At 38.9% G+C, this 12551-nt stretch overlaps 1 protein-coding gene across 4 annotated transcripts in view; it reads left to right on the top strand.

Annotated features, from left to right (window-relative positions):
• BAIAP2 (BAI1 associated protein 2) overlaps window positions 1–12551 on the top strand; it is a 248898-nt gene that overhangs the window by 24308 nt on the left and 212039 nt on the right. For all 4 annotated transcript variants that reach the window (XM_029599205.1, XM_029599208.1, XM_029599207.1 and 1 more), the window contains exon 2: window positions 5266–5341. In XM_029599205.1, the coding sequence (XP_029455065.1) occupies window positions 5266–5341 (76 nt within the window). The remainder of the gene's footprint in view (window positions 1–5265; window positions 5342–12551) is intronic.

The following is a 12551-nucleotide window of genomic DNA, read 5'->3' on the forward strand; positions in this document are numbered from 1 at the left end:
CCACACTGCTTCAAACTCCTGTTTACCAAAACAGCATAATGTTTCCTGAATACTGTGTGTGGGGGTTCTTAATTGGGCTAATATGTTGACTTGCACTAGTAAGTGAAGAATATGTCTGATTCTAGTGGACATCTATATTGTTGTGGGGAGGGGAACGTCTCTGAATTTGACTTTTATCACACTAACATTCCAGAAATCTGGTGATTTCATTGGCTTAGTGTTTACTTATGACTTTTAGGTCAAGTGAGAATTCCACAGTTTACAGAAGTTTGTGTACACATAAGTGCAGCTTTAATTGAATTTTAAAAATAAGAGTATTTCAGTATAAGCTTAAAAGTAGGATCAGTAAGAACCAAGGGATAAAATGCTTTGGGCATGAAATAAGCTTGCTTTGAACTGTTTACCTGCTGGATAAGGTGGGTAATTAAGTGGCTTATGATATATGAATTAGCTCTTTGGTTTTTTTAAAGAAGCACACTAGGAAAGGTAAGTTACCCAAGACTACTTTCTTTCCTTAATTTTATGGATATCTTTTGCATTTTATTAGCTTCTCGTTTCTTGCATTTGCTTTACTCAGCCACTTTCTCCTAATTGTTCAGATTGGGACTACATTATAAAAAAAAAACCCCTTCAATTACAGCTATGGTGAGGGTTCCTGCCCATCTTTTCAGTTTTAAAATTGTGCTGGAGCTTAGTAAGATGGGCCAGTTCAGTTTCATTTTTCATTTCTTTCCTGCGGCACAGTGGATAAAGATGCATGCAAAACAGCTGGTAAAACTGAGTCACTATGTACACCTGTGAAAAAAAAAACATTTTCCAGGCCAGTCGTTCCATCAATTACCTTGAAACCCGGATACTAAAACAGACTTTGAAAACTACCTCAGGATCTAACACATTTGACGGGTTTTTAAAAGATCAAAAACTGTTTCAAAGGGAAATGCTGCAAAGCATGGCTGTTTGGAGCCACTTTGCCACTGTCTTGAAAGCCAGTGATCTCCTGCCACCATACTTAACATAGAAACACATAAATCACAGGGGAAAAGGACCAAATGGTCCATCCAGTCTGCCCAGTAAGCTTATGGTAATATCTGTTGTGCTGTGTAGGTTACCCAAGCGTCTGTTTCCCAGACCATAAAAGTCAGTGCCCTCGGTTGCTGTTTGAATCCAATTCATTGTTATGCCTTGCTGTTGAAGTAGAGAGCAATGTTTGAGTTGCATCAGAGTATCAGACTTATTGGTTAAGGGTAGTAACTGCCACATCAGCAAGTTACCCCCCCATACTTGTTTCCCCAGACTATAAAAGTCTGGGCTCTCGGTTGCTGAATGAATCCAATCCCCCTTTCCCCCCTGCCATTGAAGCAGAGAGCAATGATGGAGTTGCATCAGCAGTATCAAAGCTTATTGGTTAAGGGTAATAACCGCCGTGCCATCAGGTTACTCCATGCACTCTTTTCTTCATTTCCATCCTTTAGCCCATAAGGTTCCACAGTATTTATCCCATGCCCTTTTGAATTCTTTCACTGTTTTGGTTTTCACCACCACCTTTGGAAGAGCATTCCAGGCATCCACTTCCCTCTCCAAGAAGAAATATTTTTCTGACTTTGGTTCTGAGGTGCCACCCTTGGAGTTTCATTTCGTGACTCCTAGTTCTACTGATTGCTTTCCAACAGAAAAGGTTTGACGTTTGTACATCATTAAACCTTTAAGTTATCTGAAGGTCTGTATCATTTCTGGTACTGACCCCACACCATTTTGGTCTCCCTTCTCTGGACCACCTCCATCCTGTGTCTATCCCTTTTGAGATAAGGGCTCCAGAACTGAACACAATATTTCAGATGAGGGCCTCACCAAGAACCTGTACAAAGGCATTACCACCTTCATTTTCTTACTGGTTATTCCTCTCTCTAGCCCAGCATTCTTCTGGCTTTAGCTATCGCTTTGTCACATTGCATCGCCATCTTCAGATTGCCAGAAACTATCACCCCAAGATCCCTCTCTTGGTCTGTGCTCATTAGCCTTTCCACTCCATCTCATACCGCTTTTTTGGATTACTGCATCCCAGATGCATGATGCTGCACTTCTTGGCATTGAATCCCAGCTGCCAAATCTTCAACCACTCTTCAAGCCTTCACAAATCACTTTTCTTTCTCTCTATTCCTTCGGGTGTGTCCACTCTGCAGATCTTGGTATCATCCACAAATAGACAGACTTTACCTTCTATCCCTTCCACAGTGTCGCCCACAAAGATATTGAACAGAACCAGTCCCAAAACAGATCCCTGTGGCACTCAACATGGCTCTCTTCAGAGTAGGTTCCATTACCATTACACGGTGTCTCCTATCAGTCAACCAGTTTCTAATCCACTCCACCACTTTGGCACTCACTTCAAAGCTTCTCATTTTGTTCAGAAACCTATGTGGAATGGTATCAAAAGCTTTGCTAAAATCCAAATAGATGACATCAAGTGCTCTTCCTCTATCCAATTCTCTAGTCAATTAAAAAAAAGAAAAACCAGACCTGTTCCCAGTACTGTTAGTCAATAGTTTCTAATCCGCTATGCCCAGAACATGCTGAAAGTATCCAACAGGTTCCCTTCACTTTGTGCTGCACCTCTGATTATCCCCCCCAGCCTACCTCTGACCACCCACACTCACACTGTAAAAAGAAAAATACTGTTAACACTGTATTGTTACTTCTGTTGATTTAGTTTCAACTTAATTAACAGCTGTCTGTATTGACTTTTTGTTGCGTACCTCTATTGATTTACATTGTATGCTTGTTTTATAATGCTGTGATGTGCACAGAGCACTAGTTTGTAGTGTTACATAAAAACAATACATTTGGTTTTGTAGCTCCTTACCAGACAGTCTTCCTATGTAGATTTTGCTGTTTTTCTCACTTTTTTCTCCCCTCTAAATCCTTTCTCTGTCTAAACAGATCTGAACATTTGTAATTACCCCAATGCTTGCGCCCTACCCCATCCAGTTATTTCTAAACATGTTGTAGCTTTAAATAGACAATCAACTTTATGACAGGTAAAAGTTTCTCTCTCCATAAATCAGCTTTTTGGTAGATTTACTTCATTATGTGAACATGGACTAAAACATGATTAACATCTTAGATCTTTCTATTAAGATCTAAACTTATGATTTTATTTTATTTTATTGATTCTATGTACTAGTTTTATTGTTTGTAAACCATTGTGACGGCTAGCTCCAAACATTGGTATGAAAAAGCCAAATACATGATGGCATCTGATTTATTTAATTTATTTCCATATACATTCCAACATACAAATGCCTACCTCATTTCCAAAGTTAGTCCAATAAAAAGAGCTCACCTACAGTTTGTTTAACTTTGTTTCTAAATACATAGGTGGAGTAGCATGGCAACCACACAAGATGTATATTAGGGAACAAAAAACAGCCTACTGAATTGGTCTCTGACTCTACTATTCCTCTGTGCTGTAGAGGCAGAGTCAGTATGAAGCAATTCAATTGTCTGTCTGCTCCTGGTGACTCAGGTCCTGAGAACTGAGAAGCTGCCTGTCCTTCAGTTTTTTTCAGATTTTTCTGCTGCACTACAGCTATAAACAAATACCACTTATTCCTTTTGCTACCCTGGTTTCCCTTTTGTGTGTAACTGCAGAATCTGTAATAAGGAAGGGTCTACTTTGTTCTCTCTTGTTTAGTAACAAGCCCTGGGATGAAACCTTCCTCTGCCAGTTGACAGGTTGTTTGTATTTCCTAACTACAGATTGTTCATAGCATTGTACGCCCATACAGGGAGTCTTTTGCATTAAATGCATCTCTTCACTTGCCACATTTTAGCCCCCTTAATCAATCCAGTACCTTTAGACTGGGCTGCAGAAGAAATTGCAGTACATACCCCGCGGGAAATGAGCTGGCTTGGGAATCTGGTAATGTGCTGCCATGATGGAGAATTTGAAAACTAGCAGATTTTTTTTTTTTAACTTTTTAATTTTGGTATCTCTTTTGATCGTTCTATTCAAACAGTTCAGGAACAGGATACATTGTCAAGGGTAAGAAGGGAGATTCTTTTCACCTGCCTACAAAGCAGCCATTAATTTTCAACTGGGTTTTTCTGAGATTGAATGCCACTTGGGAATTCAGTAGAGTGGAGCCTTGTCCTGAATGGTGGTGTCAAATTTTACTAACCCCCCTTTAATTAGAAGCCTAATTTCTTTTCTTCGTGCAAAGTCAAGAAAAGGGTTTTTGCATGGCAAAGCAAAGAAAAATGTGACATGGTGATTCTGGAAGTAAATCTGTAACTTTGCTTTATGGGGCTTCCCAAATTTGACCTTTCTTCTATTAATCCAATGATTAAAATGTTCTTGCTGCAGCTTACATTCCTACATACTCCTTCATGTTAAGTTTATAACCTGAAGAGTCCAGGTTTTTGCCTTTAGTCTGGATATGCATAAAGTGAATTACTACATTGAAGTCCTGATTTTGTAAGATATGGTAAAGTGATGCCTTGTAGTGTATACTAGAAACAGTTATTTATTGCCCTTTTTATTCCATGGCAGGAAATCTAAGATTTTATGATATCCTTCTAGGAATTAGCATCTTGCCTAACAGTAGGAAGGGCTTTCTGTGTCAAAGGTTCCTTATGTAGGTTGCAGGGCAGATTCCTTCTGTCTTTATTTTCCACCCTTCTCTTCTTCAAGAGAAATCTGGCTTAGATATTGTATTTTACACCTTTCAAACAAACCCAATCCTTTGGAGTATGGAAAAGCGATCTCTATGCAAGACATGGAATAAATAATCATTTGTTTCATTTATAATTCATCATCTCCAGACACTTTGTAAACTGCAAGCAGAATAAGGAGAAGCAGTGGTAAGATGCCTCCCACACTCCAGTTACTCATTTGTTTTCAAGCAAAAACCTGTGTACATCTTTTGTGCTCAAGTAGAAGCATCTCATGATTTTCTTTTTTTTTTTTTTCATTTTTTGCTTTGCAGATTGTTGGGTCTCTGTGATGTGGGCTACATTTTTCATTAATTTTGAGTCATTCTAGGAAAACAAATGACTGCATTAATCATTGGTCTTTAATTTAAAAAAAAAAATCATTTTGTTTTATTCCAATTTTCAATTTTTTTTTTAATAGATTCAAAGTAGGGCTAAGAATAAGACCAGCAAGTTGTCACTTTAAGGGCTGTAAGTGGTACTGCAGCTTTAAGATCTGTACTTTTCATTGTTTTTTCTCAATCTTGTGGATTTTTTTCTGTTTTTTTGTTTCAGACGATCATGGAGCAATTCAATCCCACCCTCAGGAACTTCATTGCCATGGGGAAGAACTATGAAAAAGCCTTGGCAAGTAAGTTTGATTTCATGAGGGGTATCTCCAATAAAAGAACTCAGGGTGGGCCTGTCAGGTGGGAAGACTGTTTGTGTGCTTCTAGTATAAAACACTACAATATGTCTCATGTACCTTATCTCCCAAAACAGTTTGTAAAGTGAAGATTTGAAACCCAAAGAAACAAGTTGTCAAATACATGAAGCATCACTTCTCAATAGTTTTGGTCTTAGTCGGTGATCCTGGTGGAAGCCATCTTCCCCAAAGATTCTGGTTTCGGATAGTGATGCCTAAAAGTATTTCCCTGTAATGCTGTCCTGATTTTTCTCAAATAGACAATCAAGGTTATGAAAGGTGAAATTTTCTCTCTCCATAAATCAGCTTTTTGGTAGATGTTACTTCAATATGTGAACATGGACTAAAAACATGATTAACACCTTAGATCTTTCTATTAAGATCTAAACTTATGATTTGATTTTATTTTATTCTATGTACTAGTTTTAATGTTTGTAAACCGTTGTGATGGCTAGCTCCAAACATCGGTATAAAAAAGCCAAATAAATAAATTAAAATAAAATAAATACATTTCATGGTAAAGCGTCTTCTGAGATGTTTTGATATTTTCATTTTTGGCTTTGTTTTTGTGTTGCTGAATAATGTGTATTAAAATAATCCACCCACCACCTCACATCCTGCTTATTTCAAAAGTCCTTTGGACCTTGATAGAAGGATTGGGTGATATCATGAAGAGATTCTAAATGAGTGAAATACACATTAAAGCTTCTGCAGATCTATTTTGGTTTCTCTAAATTCTTTAAAGTAAGTCTTCAGGCCAGTTCCTCCTCCTTTCCCAGAATGTATTTTTGGTTAGTCTTTGATACTGTTATTATTAAACAGCATGAAATTCTTTGCCCCTTTCAGTGACAATCAGCCAGCATGTCCAGCTAATATCAGACCTGGTTAATCCACATCCTCAATTTGTTTGGATAAAAAATCCTTTAGATTAACCAAGTAAGTATTCAGATAGCACTTTAAGAGCAGCTACCATGTAAACTGCTCAGTTCAGACATCTGGATAAACCAAACACAGGTGAACTAAAGCTTTGAGCATATGAAAATTAATATAATCAAATTGGGAGATTCTTTGGATGTTTTGCCTTAAAGTGATTTGGTTTTCTTTTTACAAAAACGTAAACTGACACATCCAGCAAGACTTCTTATATGTAAGACTGGAGAGTCTGTGTCCATTAAGGGTCATCTTTTCTACAAGTGTATGCAGCACCACCTAATAGCACAAATTGCCGCCTTCTTTCATATTCTTATCCCTTTATAATTCTTCTATAATGGTTTTCTTGTTGATTATACAATTACTGTAAGATGGCTCATGCCTTTCTTGCTTGGGAGTTGGACAGAGGATGGAGTTTCTCCCTTTCTCCAGCATTATTTTATTTTTAAGATTTATTTCCTGCTTCTACAATGGTCAAAATGGATTACAATATAAACAGTCATAAACACAACAGAAGGACAGTACACACAATTTAAAAACATTACTCAGGTACTCAGATATGTATCAATAGCCTGATTAAGCTTCGGTGCAATAGATAATTTAGAGCTAAGCAGATTGTCAATGCTGTGTATTGAAAGCTTCCCTAAACATATGTCTTCAAGAATTTCTTAAATCTGGCTTTTAGTCATGAATCAGATTTCTTCTGTGAGCAAGTTCCACAATAGCGGTCCTGCAACTGAAAAGGCTTGCTCTTGTGCTTCTACAAAGTAAGTTGCAAAGAGGGTGTCTTCAGCAAGCCCTTACTAGTAGAGCGCAAGGAACGCAAGGGCTGATTTCTAGGGTTATTCAAAAGTATATGTATCAGACAGGCCAGCTTGTATCTCATGTGCTAGTAAACTGATAACCAATGTAAAGATTGGAGAATGGGTGTAATATATGTATATAGACTAACTCTTGTCATCCCAGAAGTATCCACTTTCTAGGCTATTAAAGGTCTGACTCTATAATCACCCAAGTCTGCATTTTGGAAGAAGTTAACCATTTTTAATACATGGATCTATTTTCATCTTAAAAGAAGCAAAATGAGAATAATTTTTATTTGTGTCTTAGCTGCATCTCTTTCCTTAGTTGTGGAGCTGTCTTACTTTATATCGATGTCCTTAGGTGAGGAGTAGAGCTGTGAATCGGAGTACAGGAAGCACATATGTTTTGCTATAGTTTGCATATAATTAAGAATGAGAATGCTTATGTAAATGTAGAAATTCAAGTCTGCCCATGTTCAATACCTACTACAGTACTGCACAAACTGCTTCATTTCTAGCTTTACCATTTGCTGCCCCAGCTGCAAGGATTTTCTGTTCCTGCCCCATGGCTTATTTTTAATTCCGCTATCAATTTTGCCCACACCATATCTACTAGGAGGAGGTTCATACATCCATCACCTTATTTACAGTCCACTTTCCTGCATTATTCACATCCACCCCTTTCCCCCATCAGCCTCCTATTATAATACCTTATTCTAAAAATCCCTTTTCCCACAAAAATGCCTGCCTCCTGCACATTAAACATTTTATTTTTTTTAAATTTTATTTAGATTTATTTTCCACTTTTCACACTTTTTTCAGCGCTTCAAAGTGGATTACATTTCAGATATTTGAATGCCTCTTTGTATCCCTTTCCTTCCTCCATAGAATGTATACTTAGGTCCTTGATTCTCATATCATGGGACTTGCAATACAAACCTCCAAAATGTGACAGTATTCCTAATAGGTTGTCATATCTATTAGCTTAGATGTAATATTTTTTTTTCTGATAATGCCTTTAACTAGGTACACTAGCATCCCACTACCTTGTCATGCTGTTCAACCATCATAAGTTCAAGATCCTCTGCCCCTTGGTAGTATTTGGTGCTTCACCTTTTCCCATGTAGTGCTTCTTAGAATCTGCTGCCCCCACCACCATCACCACCACCAAGATATGACTGTTGCTGTTTGTATTAAATTTATACTGCCACACTCAAACATGCCTCAAGGTTTTCTTAATATGTCAAGCATTTTGTGTAAATAAAGCTAGCCTTGACTTTTTGACCCTTGATAAAACTTTCAGTAGCTTAACATACATGGGCAATTAAAGATCAGTATTCTAATGTTGTGCTTTGTGCATTTTGGCTAATTCCTCAAGGATATTTCTATCTATATTTCTATATATCTGTCCTGAATGTACTGCATTATAAGAAAGTGAGAGTTAGAAAAAAAAAAATATATATTCTAACTTTGATTATAGAGTTGGAAGCCCCATCTTGTATTGCAAGGAGTTAAGCTAAGACTAGCCCTGTGGTTCAGTGGCAGATACTGCACACTGCCATGCAAGACTACCTGGGTTTGATTTTCCAGGCCTAGTCTCCATTCCCCCCCAGCTGGCAGGGGATGTTGTGGAGGAGGCTCCAGCCATTGCTTTAATGATGCCATGTAGTAGCTGGGCTTGGAAATCACGGTTGCAGGATTCCAGAGGTATTTCAGAGGTATCCCAGATATGCAGCTCCTGGCTGAGGTTGATCATTTTAGTGGCTGGGCTAGAGAAGTATGAGGAGGATACAAAATAAGGAGAAAACCCTGTGTAGCTGTGAATGAAGACTTATGACATTGAAACCCAATGAAGGCTAGTTCAGTTTTGCTGGAAGCCCAGATGAGCAGGACGAAAACCAAAACAATCTCTGAGATGCCTTGGGTAGAAAGTTGTGTGTAATCTGTTAGTCTGTTTTGTTCAAGCTCCACACACAATTTGCTAACTATTTTGAAATTTTGGTTTCCTATTTTATCGGGTTCTTTGTTCTGCTTGATCAGATATTGATATGTAATAGAAACCATCCTGAAAACTGACAGAACCTAGAAAACTTATTCCAAGACCTTTTCTTGTTAATGATAAAGCTCAAGTGTGCATTCACCTTGTGCCTGAATTTGAAAACTTTCCAGCTTGCTTGATAAGATTGAGCATGTCTGTACAGGTTGCTATAGAAGCCCAACTGAGTTTTCAGAGTTATTATAGCCTGAGTTACAACGTTTCCACCCCCCATCACCCCAAGGGAAATGAGCAATGTTTTATTTACTGAGCTAACACTGCCACCAGACTACATTAATTCACTGCCTTTGAGGCAGTCGTATTTGAGGGATACATATTACCAAGTTATTAAAAGTAAAACCACCTCTGTGTTTCGGAAGGTTTTCTGTCTGAAGCCTACGTTTTGTCTTGTCTCTTTCGGTTTGCCAAGCTTGGCATGGGTGGCTGTAGCTTGTTAGTAATGCCCAAGACTTAGTTGTGATGTAGAATCTCATTGGTTCAGAGCAAGTTTGAGTTCCCATGATTGCAACTTCAGTTTGGGTAATCTTGGTAATTGTTAAAGAATCTAATTTCTTGTTCTGCTAATCCCTTTGTATACTTAGTTATGCTCCATGTCACCAATGGAACTCGAAATTCCTTATTATCCCTTATGCCCTTGGCTGCTGGAAAAGAAAATGCATCTGAAGTTTTCAGGGTGGTTGAAGACTAAAAGGTTATCAGACAGGTACCTCCACTAGGCAAAGCAGCATTAGTGCTGAGTAGCCTTATTCATCATCTTGCATTCCTGTTATGTCAACATTAGTTAGGACAGAGTTCCTATTAGATGACTCAGTTGCAGAATACCTCCTTTAGCAGTTTCAGTCAGCACCAACAAAAAAAATCTAGTTGATGTTGGCTGATTAGTATTTTTCATCTGGCATTCTCTTCTGTAGACTTGAGAGAGAACACAAAATCTGTATCTATTTCCTTGGCTTCAGTTAGCCCTGCTGGGCAAATGAAACCACCAATCTAGTAGAACTGTAATTCCATTGCCTATCTTGGGTTCACTTGGAAAAACTCAGATGTATGAAAGGAGTTTTAAAGATGGCTATCTAAGGATAGTGGCGAGAGTTGCTGTTTGCTGACGAAAATTAAGGTTAACAAAATATCTGTTATCCCTTTCTATTGGATTTAACTTCATATGTTTCTTGACTAACTTTTGGAAGCTCAATCTCCCTTCTCAGGTCAAAATAGAATTACATGGTTTGTTTCTCATGTACCATTTGTGCAAGTACCTAAAAAGCACATTTTTATGGGAGAGGGAACGCTAGATGGATATGAAAACCACTGCATTAGTAATTAGGACAAGAAGTGCCATTTTAATTTGTTTTGCCAAAATCTGACGTTATAAGTTTAGGCTTGGTATAGGGTCAGGAAAAAAAATAAATCCAATCGGTCACTGTGTTAGAATTTTCCCTGGTAAAATTAGATATTTAATGAATTGGGCTTGGTGGTGTGGCAGTGTCATGAATAAATCCACAAGCCCTGTATGCTTGTACTGCTTGTCATTCAAGATGTGCACATCTTGAATTTAAAATGTTTTGACAGCAAAAAATGTATAAGGTATAATTACTAGAAAATGGAGGGAGGATGTCTAGGAGAGGGGACTCACTGAGGATGAAGCCAGGGGTGGCTCAAGGCAACCTGCTGCCTGAGGTGAGGAACAAGATGGCACCCCTCCTCCAAAACCCAAAAGGCATTCTCTTAAAAGATTTTATTCTGATTTATTAGACCACCTTTCACTTTACTGTAGAACTCAAGGCCAATAAATAATATGAAACAAATTTATATTAAAAAAAAAAAAAAACCCCAAACCAAATAGCAAACATACAAAGAGACACAAGCTGTGATCACCCCAAACAGGTTATGCATGAGTGCGGCATAGAAGACTTAAAAAAAAAATAAGAAACATTACCCCAAAATATAATAAAATTCAGTGCTTTGCAAAATACTTTAACCCATGTGTCTTTTTCATATTCTGCAATTGTAAAAATAAGAAAAATGTTTTTCACTGATCTACACAACATACGTTACACTTTCATCATTAAAAAAACTATTATAGTACAAAAGTAATTTAGAATAAAAAAAAAAAAAGGGCCCTGTGCTCTCATGCATCATATGTATTGCTTAGCACTGAGACCAAAAACTTCAAACAATTTAACCAAGAAATATAAATCATGAATCATAATAGCAAAACCATGGTAATAAAAAATATTTCAAAACATCTGATGAATAGAACATCCAATATAATTTAAAAAATGCTATAAGTTTCCCAAAACACCAATAAAACACACCCATACTTCTGGACAAGCAGGATGGTAGTCCTCACATGGAAAACTTTGACTGGCTTACTGAGCATGCCACTATCTGTGCGTCCATGCAAGGTCTCCCTTCAGTTTCTCTTTTTCTGCGGTGCAGTTGCCTTGCGGTTCTTGAAACTCTGCTTCTTTCTCTTTTTTTTTTTTTTTTGTCTAAATCGGGATTTTCCCCATTCCATCGATGGGTCCCCCTTCGCGTTTGATGCCTTTCCTCGGTGCAGTAGGTAGAAAATGTTTTCCTTCCTTTTCACAGTCTATTCCTGGCATCCCACTTCTCGGTGGCCCCCAGTCATCGACTGCGTGCTATTTTTCATGGAGTCTGGCTTGTTCATCACAGATCTCCATGAGGTTTCCATCCTATACCTAGAGGCCTCGCACAATGTCCTAGGGTGTCAGCTGTGTGACCAGATGACCCCCAAGGGCCTTTGCACACGCCTTGACAAAATGGAGAAACGTTTTGGTTCCAAATAGTCCGCTCCATCCACACCCGAGTCAGTCCTCAACACCCGGGGGTCGAGGGGGAACCATTGGATACGCTCCCTCTCGCTACTCCTCTGACTTCACCTTCAAAAGACCGAGGGAATGGTGATCAGTCTTCCATGATCTCACCAGTTTCCAGGATATTGGGATCTTCCGCTTCCTCTGTGCCAGGGAAAGACTGGGCCGAGCACCGTGGGAGATCCCCACAAGCATAGACACCGGTCGCAGTTGACGCACAGCTCCAGTTCTAGTGCGGTACCAGCAGCTGCCGTACCGCCACCGAAACAACCCTGTTGCTCAAAGACCCCATCCTCTGATATACCTGGGAGTCCTGTGCGTTCCCCACAGATATCTGTGCCTGGTACCATGCCGCCTCGGAGAACCAAGGAAGCACTGAGGACGCCTCATCCCCCTCCCTCAATCCTGGTTTCACTGGACTTCCAGGAGGAGTTGGACTGCAAGGTGCAGAGCCCTGTGCTCTGAATTTTGTGGAGTGTTGAGCCGCCCCACCACTGGTCCCCATGCCAGAGCCTCTGCCGTCTATTCTGGTG

Source organism: Rhinatrema bivittatum, chromosome 4 (genome assembly GCF_901001135.1).
Source record: "Rhinatrema bivittatum chromosome 4, aRhiBiv1.1, whole genome shotgun sequence".
Classification (NCBI taxonomy): Eukaryota; Metazoa; Chordata; class Amphibia; order Gymnophiona; family Rhinatrematidae; genus Rhinatrema; species Rhinatrema bivittatum.